We start from the raw sequence: 13,430 nt of genomic DNA, 5'->3' as shown, positions 1-13,430 counted from the left end.
CCGCACTGGACAGACAGAGTAGAACTGTGGGCCTGAAAACTACCGTAAAAACCCGCGTATAATACTGCCGCGAACCATGCATTGGGTTTGTTTATTTGTGTTTTCATTTTACCGCCCGGCTGCGCCGGTCTGTGTTACCTCTGTGCCAAGGGAAGCGCGTGTTCCATTCTTTCTTTCTGTGCCGCATGCGTTATCTGTTCTGATAGGGAGAGCATTCCGATCTAACGTGAACAGCCCGGAATAATCTTCTTGGATCTAGAATGTTCTCGATGCGAATAGACGGTTCGAGAACCACGCGGGCCGAAAGATAAAAAGCCTGCAGAGCAGACGCCGGGGCATTCGATTCTGCGACGCTCGCTGACGCAAGTCACTTTGTTGACCGCTGCTTCGCCGCCTCTGTATTCTTTTGAGTTGTTAGGGGAGCACAAGTTCGCCCCAATAAACTTGTTTCTCCTTCAAGACAACTGCGTCGTCCTTGGCTTCGTGACAATACGAGGTTTTTTTCCAAGTTTTACTATGTAAAATTTTTGCCTCGTATAATATGTGGATCCCAAAGTTTTCAGCTGAAAATTTGCACTTTCGGTTTTGGTTTCAGCGGAGGGTGGGCCATCTTGCGGTGGCGTTAGCTGGCTGCTGCTTCTCTCAGTCCCATTTTGATTGTTTTGACCACGCGAAGTATCGACACGTTCACCGCAAGTCTATCACGGTGTCGGGTGTACGAAGGCAGTATTCAGCGGCAATTAAACGGAAAGTTATTTGATCTGCCGAGACCATCACTAATTGCGCCGCAGGATGGCAGTTCGGTGTCACCGAAGGCAGCAGTAGCGGGTGGAGAAAGCAACTGGTGCTTGATTGGATAAAGTCTGTGTGGTGTCGGCGGCCTGGAGCCCTGTTGGGGTTCCCGTCAGTGCTCGTGTTGGACGCCTTTCGCTGTCACCTGGCCGATTCCGTGAAGAAGTTGTTGTGCGAACCCCGCATCGAACTCATTGTAATTCCAGGAGGAATGACATCCCAGCTGCAACCACTAGATGTTTGAATCAACAAGCCTTTCAAAAACTGCATCAGGTCCTGCTACCAAGAGTGGATGAGGTCAGGAGACCCCTAAGTGACAGCTACCGGATGGCTGATGCGGGCTTCTCCAGCATCCCAGAGGAGCTCGTCAGTCGCTCTTTTAAGAAATGCGGCATCTCGAACGCCCTTGATGGCACTGAGGACCACTTTTCGTGGGAAGACATTTCCAACAAGGCAACTTCAGGAGACAGCGGCAGCGAACCTGACGATGACTGAACGGATGTCGGGAGAACGTGCCAGCGAAAACTGACAATGACTGAAGGGTAACTGCAGTGCAAATAAATGTTTTCTGTGCTCTTTACCTCGTATTATATGCGGATGAAAACTTTTTTTCTGATTTTGCTGTCCCCGAATTACACCTCGTATTATACGCGGGTCCGTATTATACGCGGGTTTTTATGGTAATACGCAGAAAACTAAAGTAATGATCAATAACCTCAAGACAGCACAGCGGTTTGAGATAGGCCGTGGAAGTAGTAAGCGAATATACCGTATTTACTTGTGTAATGATTCCCCCCCTAACTTTTCTTCTTGAGAATTTACTTTTTTATCACTTTGAATAGAAAATGCGGCAAGAATATGTTTTTATCTCAGCATGGTTGCTGATGCTGTAAACGATTGCAGCACCTTGATAACACACTAAAGTACGCGTGGAAATGCTAAAAACGCATTCCAACAAAAAGAAATCTCAACGGTAGCCAGAGACGTGAGCGCGAATGCTGTGGCTCACAATTTAAAAATTGCGCAATCGCGTAGCGCCACCTGCTGAACACGAAACGTACCTTTTGCGCCATGAAAACATTGCGGCGTACGAACAAAGCACAAAACGTACTTCGCACTCCTTCCCTGCTCTTTGCTCTACCGGCTGGTCTTGGCAGCGTGCGAACAAAGCACTAAACGTACTCTGCACTCCTCTGTTTCGCGATATCGCCATTACACTCCGTGGTTTTGTTGTTCAGCTGTGTTCCAACCCTTTTTTGTGCTCCTGGAGTGCGCCGTACGATGGGCTAGTACATGAGCTACACAGCCGGTTTTAAACTGAAGGTGGTGGAGCATGCGTTGATGCACATGGAAACCGCATTGCTGGGCGGCGCTTTAGTGTTGACCCAGTGCGTGCGAGATGTTTTTTGGGCGATGAACAAAGATCCCCGTGTGTTTCGTGGCCCCAAAGAAGAGAAGTTTCCCGGTGTGGGAAAAAAAGTTTTAGAGTGCCTTGACAGCGCGGAAGATGGTGCGCTGCGGGCTGACAACGAATGTGAAGCCGCAAGCGACTTGAGTGAGGAGACTGAGGTCAGCTCCATGGCGAGTAGGGGGCCACTAGCATGTTGGAAATAAAAAAGAAATTTGAAAACATAATTACTAGGGGTGTGCGAATATTCGAAACTTCGAATATTCGATTCGAATTTTTTGGTATTCGATTCGATTCGAACGACACTTTTATTGTTCGAAATATTCGAACAACCCAAAACTAAAAAAAAAAAATAATAAATTCAGAGCGTGTCTGTATCGGTGTTTATTTACAGTGGACTCTCGATGATACGATTTTGGGGGTGCGAATTTCGGGGTGATACGAATTTCCAAAAAGTCCCGGCGAAATTGCATCGTTTGCAATGGGAAAATTTTCGGCTGTTACAAACGGACCTGCGCGGCCCGGCGCAAGATACGAACGAGCCGGAGAGGCACCCGACTGCCAAACGAGCAAGTGACGGCTCTCGCTCCCCTGTTTGTCACTCTTTCTCCAGAAACGGCCGGGCTGTTGTTTTCTGCTCGTGAAAATGCTCTGCACACGCCCAACGCGCTGACACCGCCGCGAAACAACCACCCCCACGCTGCGCGCGGCGCGGCCGGCGGCGTCATCATGGCGTCGGCTCCAGCCGCTAAGTGGCGCGGGCGCTCGAGCGACCGCTTCTAACCGCTCTTTAAAATGCGGCTCAAGGGAGACACGAAGTTGCTTGTGCGGTAAAGGAGCTGATAATGCATGCGAAAACGGTACTATAAAACATCATCCGCGCCGCTAGTGAAAGCGCCCCTAAATTATTTGCCGGAGTGCTAAGCCTAACTATCTCTGGCGGAGCCAAGCTGGCTGTCTTGATCTCATCGCAAGTAGTCAGGCTCCTCCATTCTGCCGCGCGCGTCGTGCGTCATTTTCTGACCGAGGTAGGCGCTACCGCGGGCGCGAAATCGTCGATGTGGGCGTGAAAATACAGCGCTCGCAGAGCCGAGGCGAGCGAATCGCGTGCAAAAAACGCACCATGCGGTTCACGCTTGGCTGTTGCGGCGTGTAGCGAGCTTGGGCACAGCGAGTGAGGAGACGAGCGCGAAGTTTTACGTGCTCCAGAAAGGACTGCTTTGCGGTTAAAAAAAGCTGAAAAAAATCACGAATTTCTTCACGCGAAAGTAGCAAAAGAAATAAACGAAAACTTTTTTCAGCACTAAATTTTTTGGGTTGTTTTGGTTCATACGAATTTCGGATGATACGAATATTTTTCGCAGTCCCGCGAGATTAGTATCATCAAGATTTTACTGTATCAGCGCGCGGCAATGTGCACGGGCTCGGGCATGCCAGCTACTAGTGTCTCAAGTGAGCGGCTGTTTTCGATATCTGGTAAAGTGGTGACGAGCAGGAGGTTGTTACTGCTCCCCGAACATGTCGAGCAGTTAACCTTTCTCCATGTTAACATTTAAGTGAGTGCAGACCTTAACCTGTTGAGTGCAATGGTATTGTGTAATTCCTAATTTTACTTTGTGTGATTTGTTGTGCAATAAAGTTGCAGTTTTTGTGTCTCTAGATGGTGAAAACTTTAATTTTACAAAAAACAATAAGTATTCGTATTCGAAAAATATTCGAAAAATATTCGATTCGAACTTTGTTTTTATTATTCGAATTCGATTCGAAATTAAAAAATTGATATTCGCACACCCCTAATAATTACCTACATGTTTTTACAAAAATGGCAAGGCTCTGATAGCACTTCTCTTAGCAATTTATTGTATGAAATTTCAACATTTAAGAATCTTTTGAAATTTTTTCCCGCATAATGAACCCTTCCGCCAAATTCATGCCGAATTTTCTGGAAAAAAAAGTGGGTTCATTACGCGAGTAAATACGGTATCTACTTAGGCCAAGTTGTGACCCCAGATCCCAACCATGAGGCAGAGATAATTCGAAGGATAAGAATGGGGTGGAGTGCATTCGGCAGGCATTCTCAGATAATGAATGGCAGCCTACCATTGTCCCTGAAGAAGAAAGTGTATGACAGCTGCATCTTACCGGTACTCACCTAGGGGGCAGAAACTTGGATGCTCACTAAGAGGGTTCAACATAAATTGAGGACGACTCAGCGCGTAATGGAACGGAAGATGATAGGTGTAACATTAAGGGACAAGAGGAGAGCGGAGTGGGGCAGGGAACAAACGCGTGTTAAGGACATACTAGTAGAAATTAAGAAGAAATGGACGTGGGCAGGGCATGTAATGCGAAGGCAAGATAACCGTTGGTCATTAAGGGTAACAGAGTGGATCCCTAGAGAAGGCAAGCGTTGCAGTGGGCGGCAGAAAGTTAGATGGGCAGATGAGATCAAGAAGTTTGCGGGGATAAATTGGTCCCAGTTAGCACAGGACCAGGGTAATTGGAGAATAATGGGAGAGGCCTTTGTCCTCCAGAGGGCGTAGATAGGCTGGTGGTGGTGATGTTGATGAAATTTATTTTGAAAGTACAGTATGTACTTCCAAACCAACTGGAACATGACTAGTAGTCCCGTGAAATGCATTGTTGATCAGTTGGGAACGTTTAAAACAGCCTCGTCGCAGGCGCCGCTGCACCTGCTGTCGGATCGTGCTAACAGCCCCAGCCAGGGGAATGGCTCTAGCTCCGCTGGCCGTGGTTCCCCTAGCGCTGCTCCAAGCCCGAAGCGGTAGCGCACAGGTTTGCTCCGGCTGGCCAGCTGCTCACTCGCCAGCTGCAACATCACTTCAGCCTGGCCACAATAGCCGCACTCTTCTCAATTTTGGTTTCAAAATCACCCATTTTCAAAGATCCTTTGCGCCGTGCAAGTGCATATTTCAGCTGTCACATTCTGTATCTTGCAAACTTTTTAGTCAGACTACACGGAAATAAGGCTTTCAAGAGGAAATTTTCAGTGTGGTCGGCCTCTGACAGAACTCTTCCACTTACAGATGCATTGTAATTTTCCTTACTTGAGTTTCCAAGACGAAGCTTCTAAAGCCACAGAATGGCAATTTCAATCTAACAGCGAAAATTTGGCATTGAAGTACAGTTGAACCCCTTTATAAGAGACACGTACCGGGGTGCAGTTTCTGTCTCTTATACGAGATGTCTCTTATAAGCAGGGTACCATTTTTTCACTTACTAATCAGACCCTAGTTCAATGTGGGCACCCTATGACTAAAACAAGCTCAAAAGAATGCTACAGCATGTTTCAAAAGATTCATTCTAATTTATGTTTGGCCCCCAGAATTTATGAAACAGTTCTGAATCTTTGTTTGCTTCATGACTGTATTTACACTGTATATTTTACAACCGATTCTGCAAGCTTTTTTTTCTTTCCTCGTTTGTGGAAGATGAATCGTACATGTTGAGTTCACAAGCCTGATGAATAGGCGGAGCGCACAGCTTCTTCCGCTGTGTGCTCAGGCTATTCATTATGCTTGCAGGACTCAACATCTGCGATGCTTTTTGATTGGGAGCTATGCCAGTGGGAGAACCCGCATGTGTGATTGCGCTCCATCCAATGGATGGCAGTAAGCTTTAACCACTTCTGTAAGTTGCATTTCCATTGGCAGGGCTTCTCGTCATTTCATAGCTGACTGAACCACTGTGTGTTTGCTGAAGTGATAATAAATAGCGACTGCAGGCGTCTGTCGTCCACCTGTGCTTCCAGGATGGAAGCAACTGCAATTAGTGACTGGTGGCACTGTGTCTGAAGTTAAAATGTCTATTACAAGCGAGATTATTGATTAAACTTCAAGGATGACTTGTCCCTTATAACTAATCTTCTGCATCCGATGTCTGTTATAAAAGAGGTCAATTTAATGGGAAAGATAGGGCAGCCAACCATGTGGGTCAATAGTGTCTCTTATACCCATTTGTCTCTTACATCAGTGTCTCTTATAACGACGTTCAGCTGTACCGCCATCTCATCGATTTCAAAGACACCGTCGACTACGAACAAAATCCCCGACGCCACAGCGGAGACCCCTCACCGCCTTCTTGGCCTTGTGCAGCTCGTCGTGGTCGGTTGCCCGCTGGCAGCGCTCGATGTCGCCCCTGTTGATGAGCACCTGCGAGTTCTTGATGAGCACGGGGAACTGGCTGGGCTTGAGCATCTGCATCTTCAGCACGTCCAGGCCGTCCTCCCCGTACTGGAACTGCAGGAAGAAGAAGAAGGCCGCCCAGCTGTGGAGGACTTGCGCAAAATCGGCTGACGATTACGATACTCCCCAACGCGAAATCTGAGCGTAGCGCCAACTGCAGTCTTCTCGGCGACGGCACGTCGCCGCTGCACCTCAGGAAGTGATACCGTCATCAGCGAATGCGTGATGGCATGCTGTACTCTGCGGTTACCTCGCAGCGCATTGCCGACCTCCCCCGTACGCTTTTGCCATACTTTCCTTTTCCCCTTTCCTGTTCACTCTATTTTCGATGGCCACTTTGTTATTTCAGTCGCAAGGAGGCTGACGCCAATGGATGATGTGAAACCAGAGGAGCGGGTGCTTAACACTTTCCTGCCCACGAGATGAGCAGTGATTTAGGGTAGGCTTGAAACTCCCGGAACACGGCATTTTTCGCTGCCCTCGTTGGTCCTGTGATGTGACATCATTGGGGAGAGTGAGAAATGAGCCGCAGTGCCCCAGTTTTTGAAGAGAGAGCAACGTTAAATTTTTTTCTATTTATAAATTTAAAAATTAAATAATGCTTTCATTTCTGCACGGATCCTGATAATTCTTTTTGTGTCAATCTCTGCACGATACGAACAGCAGAAAAACATTCCAGGGGTCTAATGCGGCGAAGCTACGCCTGAACTATGAGCAGCGCCGTAGTTAAGGGCTTGGGATTAATTTTGACCACCTGGGGATCTTCAACGTGCGCCGAAATCTCAACCCACGGGCACTTTCGCTTTCTGCCACGACGGCCTGGATGCAGCTTGCGTCTTTGGGCTCAGCAGCACAATGCCTTAGTCGCTGAGCAATCCACTGTGGCAGGACAAACCAGTAGACGAGTGAGGGAGTGGTAGTGGAGGCGTGCCTGTATGACGCTGCCATCGCTGTCCCTGACGGTCTGGTCGTAGCAGACCATGAGTCCCTCGAGGTGCTTGATGAGGCAGCGCTGGAGGTACCCGCTACGGCTGGTCTTCACCGCCGTGTCCACCAGGCCCTGCGCAGTGGGGGATGGGGAGGGCAACCAGCCGTCAGTACCAGCACAGGGGGCTTACCGACAAAAAGACACAGAAGGTCCCACCCCTGAAACTTCTTCCACGTTTTAAAGAATGAAGAGCATAACGCACATAATCTGCCCGTGACACCACGGTTCTCACATAAACCTCCAAATACCTGGCTGAAGCTGGCGGGTTCAACTGTCATGCTTATTTATGACACCTTAGAGGCTCAGGGAGAGCATTGAGTGCGGGCAGTACAAACTTCAATTAATGACAGGGCGTAATCAACATCAATAACAACGAAATAAATACACGGAAAGTAATACAGAATGATAACGGAAATAGAAGCGAGGAAACAAATGGAATAACGGGAAGGCTTGCCAATATGCAGAAAAACTCGGAGGAAAAGAACTACAAGGTACATCACGAGGCCAAACATGGAAAAAAATCGCCCGCATCCTCCATACCTGATAATGAGAAAAACTAGCACTGCAATAAGCTGTTTATTTCTCAATGAACAATTCGGCAAAGTTGGTGTTCCTCAACTGCTTATTGTCACGTCGTAGCATATTGCTGCAGTGGGCTACCGTACTTACCCAATTCTAACGCGCACTTTTTTTCCGGAAAAATATGTCGAAAAATCGCATGCGTGTTAGAATCGGATACGAAACCTAAACTGCCGAAGCAGCGGAAATTTCGTCCCACCCATCGCCATCGCAAACTCAAGATGGCGCCAAAGCTTTTAGCAACGATTTTTCGGACACAGGAAGCATAGGCGCCTAGGCTTTTCTATCGGCGTTCACACAAATCGTCAAATCGTTCCACTTGCGCACTTGATAACAGCAATGGCAGCAGTGGCTCTCACGCGTTCAAAACGACCGGTCGGCTGAAGCGTGCGCCTCTGGAGAAGCTCGCGGGATGGGCGTGTGAGGCGTGGGCCACGATCTCATCGACCATGGCGTTCGTTCAGAAGTGTGGCATCGCGAATGCGCTTGACGGCACCGAGGATGAGATGTGGTCAGCGGAGAGCGACGAGGAGTGAGATGAGTGAGATTACTTCGAGAGATAAATCGCCCTATTCTGTCACATTAGTTTTTCTTGCTCACAAAGTTCCGTGCGCACTACAATCAGAGGTGCAAGTTTTTTCTTTTTTTTTTTTTTTTTGCCAGAAAAATCGGGTGCGCATTAGAATCGGGTATTTACGGTATGTGGAATGTGGAATCCACCATTTGCAAAGCACCGCTTCAGACTCTAACAGGTACTAAAGACACTCCCAGTAACACTTTTAAAAGCACAAACATCCAACAAACAAATCATCAAAGTGGAATTTTATGTACCTACGAAGAAGAGGCATGTAAGTGACTCCAAAAAAAATCTCCACAAACGCAGGTGGGGCACTTCTATGAAGACAACAAGCTCCGAGAAATGGTAGCAAATTGCAGATCATTACAAGTAAGGCTTTGTGGCAGCAGATGTTTGCTCCGTGTACTTGGGAAACTTTGGGAGAGAGGGCTTCAATAGGTGCATGGGAAGCGGCTTCTGTTCAAAAGTGGCACATGTCACATAAATAAATGGGATAGCTCATGATTACTATGCTTTTTTTGTATTTTTGATGCTACTAACACAAAATTCCAGACACATCTTTTCAATCTCCTCCATAAAGTTTCACTCCTCCCCTGCCTCCAACACAGTTCTGCTGCTTCCCCATTCCGCCTTTGTACTGAGATCATTTGGTGAGGTGCTGCTTGGATTGGCTGGAACCCACGAGCAATGTGACACCTTCTAAAGCATGCCGACAGCAATCCACGTGCGTGCAAATAGCCAAATGGCCACCAGATCTCTAGAAACATCCACCAAAAAAACGCAGCCTCCTCTGCGATGCCCCGCCAGGCAGGCCTGCAGAGGGGTCTTTTAAAAACAATTTCAGTAGCTGAAGAATTTTATTTTTCAATTGTGAAGTTGTGCTTGAAAAAAAAAAAAAAAAAAAAACCACTCCTGTTAAGGTCAAAAGATAAACTTGCACGGGAGATTCATGAAGCATACTCAACGTTGTCTGGTCGCGGAGGAGAATGTGTCAGCTTCCCTTCTATCACGCTCACCACAAGTGAGACGCAGTTCTTGTAACAATCGCTGCAAATGCAGCACTGGAATAGTCTTTCACACCTATCAATCGCCTCTTCTTTTTTTCCCTCCTCTCGTATTGTTGTTTTTCGTGATGTCTTTTATTGCTTTTCCCGTGTATATGTTGTCACTTCGTTGATAATAAACAGTTGTTAGTGCGCAGCTTTTACGTCAAGCGTACGTGTTCTTTTTGGTTCAATTATGTGTTATACTTAGTGCAATTCCACAAACGATGCTCAACCGACTAGCCCAACACCAAGCATTACTCACAATGAATTTCAGACCCCAGCATGAGCTTCGAACACAAAACTGGCCTCTTTTGCATGCGCGCTAATTACAGGAAGAAAGGAAGGAAAAGAACAGCACACCCACCTCCCGTCCGGCCATGCAGTGGAAAAAGTACTCCTGTGGCCGGATGCCGGTCAGGAAGCGGCCGTCGACGAAGCCACCAGCACGCGGAGAGGTGTCGTAGTGGAGGAACGACGGCAGCGTGCGGCCGCTCAGCATCAGCGGCACACGGCGCCCTTCCAACTCAATCTGGCCCAGCAGGCACGAAATCTGCATGCAGTTCACCTGGAGGGGAGAGCATGACAGAAAGACACGCGTCAGAGCTGTATTATCAATCGGTTTAATTAAATCAATTAACATATTAATTATTGATTAATTGTTCTGATTGAATACCTTAGTCAATTAGTAAACTAATTAAGCAGCGCTAAGATGAGTGCCCGCTTTCATTAGAGGCGTGTTCAGTAGTCGCCAGTAGAGGTGTATAAAATGAAATTTGGGACTGCGAATTGATCTGAACAGCATCACCTACCGAGGAACCCTCACTAAAAATTGCCGCCTGTTACTTTCTTTCGTTGCTGCTCCAGGACTTTCCTAAGAAATGCTCATGCATATCTCATTAGGCTCCTGCAACTTGGGAAATAATGTACGCAATTTCACGAAACTTTGAACATACCCTGAGAGCTTCCTTCACATATCCTTAAAAGTGAGAGAAAAAAAAAAAAAGACGAAGGGTTCAGTTCTAAGGGCAACATTCGTCCTTAACACCAGCGCATTATACTGGCCCCTCCATTCAACCTGCACAATGCACCCCCAAGGTAAAACGCCTCACCATGCCTCCTTTGGCACCAGACTGCACCATCAGCTGCAGATTATTGCTGGGGAACCTCTTCAGCAGGCCATCGGGAATGCAGGCCCTAATAACCAGAAAGAGAAGAAAAAAATATGAATGCGCACAGAAGTTGAGCATAGAAAACGCTTTCAAAGTTGGGACAGCTTCCAGGAAAGAGATGCTGCTTTCATAACAACAACATGCCGGAATGCCTACGCTGTATAGGTGCAAAGTTGGAGAACCAGGACTGTGGAGTGTCAGTAACAGCCAATAGGGTACCTGCTTTCAATGACTGATGCGACCACATCGGTTAGCGCAAAGGTTTTTCACCTAGAAAGGACTGCAAGAGGTCTCAATACTATCATATAGGTCGGAATATTGGTTGAGGCAGAATATAGGCCTCAAAATGGGGGAAAAAAAAATTAGGCGCACAACAACATTTTATTGAGGCACTTGTTTTGTCTAAGGTTACTCATTAGAGCAGTCTGAAATCTTGTCGGACGACTGCTTCAGTCTGGCTGTCCCCCACGCAGCAAGTCGTCCTCAGTGCGGTCCGGGCCATCGCTTATGGAGCAGAGAACTTCTTAAACACTCACAAGACCGTGTCATCTGGAAGCAAGCGCCAAGCATGGGGCACCCATATGTGGATAGACCTTTGCAAAAGGCGGGATGTGCAGGCGGCCAGCAGGCGTCTTGGTGATGTTGCCGGCCACCCATTCGTGGAGATGTCGCACAGTGCTCGCGGACAAAAGTAGCCACCTTGTCCTTCATGTTCAGGTGCGCAGCGGAGCTCCAATGAAACGAGGTCTTTCCAGCCTTGCATATTGATAGCTGCCCCTTGAATTTACGCCAGGCATATTGCCGTTGGCTTGGGCATACTTTATGATGTTTCTCTTAAATGCTGAGGTGAATCGACCTATATTTTGACTTACACGGTATGCCCCACCCTGAAGTATTTGTAAGCTCTAAATTCTACACTACTTCAGCCACAGGCGTTCCATTATGGCCCCCAAAACAAACCTTCCTCTGGTAGATTGAGCAAGAAAGAGTACCTTCCACTGACCTCAAAGAACTCCCCAGACTTCGTCCGGCCAATCCCCAAAATTGACCTCGGAATTTCATCAAAAACCCAGCAGCACTTCTGAGACACGGCGTCATGCCAGCGATATATCGTACTTACCCGATTCTAATGCGCCCCCAATTTTCCTGGCAAAAAAAAAAAAACCTTGCATCTCCGATTGTAACGCGCATGGAACTTTATGACCCAGACAAACGAATGCGAGAGAAATGGGCGATTTATTTCCCGAAGTAATCTCACTCATCTCCTCATCGCTTTCCGCTGACCACAACATCTCGTCCTCGGTGACGCCAAGAGCGTTTGCGATGCCACACTTCTGAACGAAAGTTCAACCATGGTCGATGGGATCGTGGCCCACGCCTCGCACGCCCATCCCGCGAGCTTCTCCAGAGCCACACGCTTCAGCCGACCGCTCGTTTTGAATGCGTGAGAGCCGCTGCTGCCATTGCTGTTATCAAGTGCGCAAGTGGAACGATTTGACGATTTGTGTGAACACCAATAGAAAAGCCTAGGCGCTTATGCTTCCTGGGTTCAAAAAATTGTTGCTAAACATGGAGGAAGTCTTCCTCCATGTTGCTAAAGGCTTTGGCGCCATCTTAGATGGCGATGGTGATGGGTGGGACGAAATTTCCGCTGTTTCGGCAGTTTCGGTTCCGTATCCGATTCTAACGCGCATGCGATTTTTCGGCCTATTTTTCCGGAAAAAAGGTGCGCGTTAGAATCGGGTAATTACGGTATTTCGTTCCAAGGAAGATACAAGCCTGTCACTTCCAGTGCAATGCAAAAAGTTAATTAGGCGTGTTCATAACCTGCACCCCACCTCCAAACCGACCTAAAAGATGGCAATCCACTTTTATTCACGAAAAGAATGCGTACAAATGACCAGGAGAACATTTTACAGTAAAAAAACAAAAAAAAAGACGGTTCTTGGAAAAAAATACAGGCACTGCTGGGGCTTGAACCCTGGGCGTTCTGTCTAAAACCCACGATTCTAGCCATAGGCTACCAGGGCCACACAGCGGAGCTTTTTTAACAGGAAGCAGGAGGCGGTGCTGGACGCGCATGCATGGGAAATGTCGGGCCTGTACCCACCAGGAAACGGAATCGCGCGTCACGGAAGCCTCACCACCCCCCGTAAGCCCCCTTTTTGCACTCACTTGTTGATCTGGTTGTTGACGTCGTCGGTCACCGACTTCATGCTCGAGTCGAGCTGCTTCATCTGCCGGTCGTTGCGGGCCATGTGCGCCGCTCGGAGCCGGTCCTCCAGTTGGGTGGCGTCCAGCTCCTGTTCGTCTTCCAGTCCCAGGGCCTTGATGGCCACCCCGTCACCCTGCGTCTTGGCCTTTTTCATGATCCGCTTGCGCTTGCGGTCAGCCTGCACGGGCGCCCAGCAACGGCGTTGCGTCACACCCACAGAAGAAGCGAGATTAGACATTGTCTCGTTTGATAACACTGCTGGAGCACCAAACGACACTGTGTCAGAGTTAAAAAAAAAACACTGCTATTAGACATTGCCTTGGTTGATGATAACATTGCATGCTTAACATGCAATTGGTGATGGTGCCGCGCTGGACAGTGAAGGCAGGACGTGACAGCCGAGAAGCAAGTCATGCAACAGTCCAACAAAGACAATCAGATCAGATTAGCC

At 47.9% G+C, this 13,430-nt stretch overlaps 1 protein-coding gene across 1 annotated transcript in view; it reads right to left on the bottom strand.

Moving 5' to 3' along the window:
- Positions 1-13,430, bottom strand: part of Polr1a (RNA polymerase I subunit RpI1) — a 135,300-nt gene that overhangs the window by 56,272 nt on the left and 65,598 nt on the right. The window contains exons 15-19 of the mRNA XM_077692741.1: positions 12,940-13,157; positions 10,705-10,789; positions 9,960-10,160; positions 7,337-7,465; positions 6,295-6,459 (exon numbers count right to left, since the gene is read on the bottom strand). Of these exons, the coding sequence (XP_077548867.1) occupies positions 6,295-6,459; positions 7,337-7,465; positions 9,960-10,160; positions 10,705-10,789; positions 12,940-13,157 (798 nt within the window). The remainder of the gene's footprint in view (positions 1-6,294; positions 6,460-7,336; positions 7,466-9,959; positions 10,161-10,704; positions 10,790-12,939; positions 13,158-13,430) is intronic.

This window comes from Haemaphysalis longicornis, unplaced genomic scaffold (assembly GCF_048455015.1).
Source record: "Haemaphysalis longicornis isolate Haplotype H1 unplaced genomic scaffold, Haemaphysalis longicornis Haplotype H1 scaffold_12, whole genome shotgun sequence".
In the NCBI taxonomy this organism is placed as follows: Eukaryota; Metazoa; Arthropoda; class Arachnida; order Ixodida; family Ixodidae; genus Haemaphysalis; species Haemaphysalis longicornis.
Note: the sequence above shows the minus strand (reverse complement) of the source record. Positions and strands in the feature narration are given on the sequence as shown.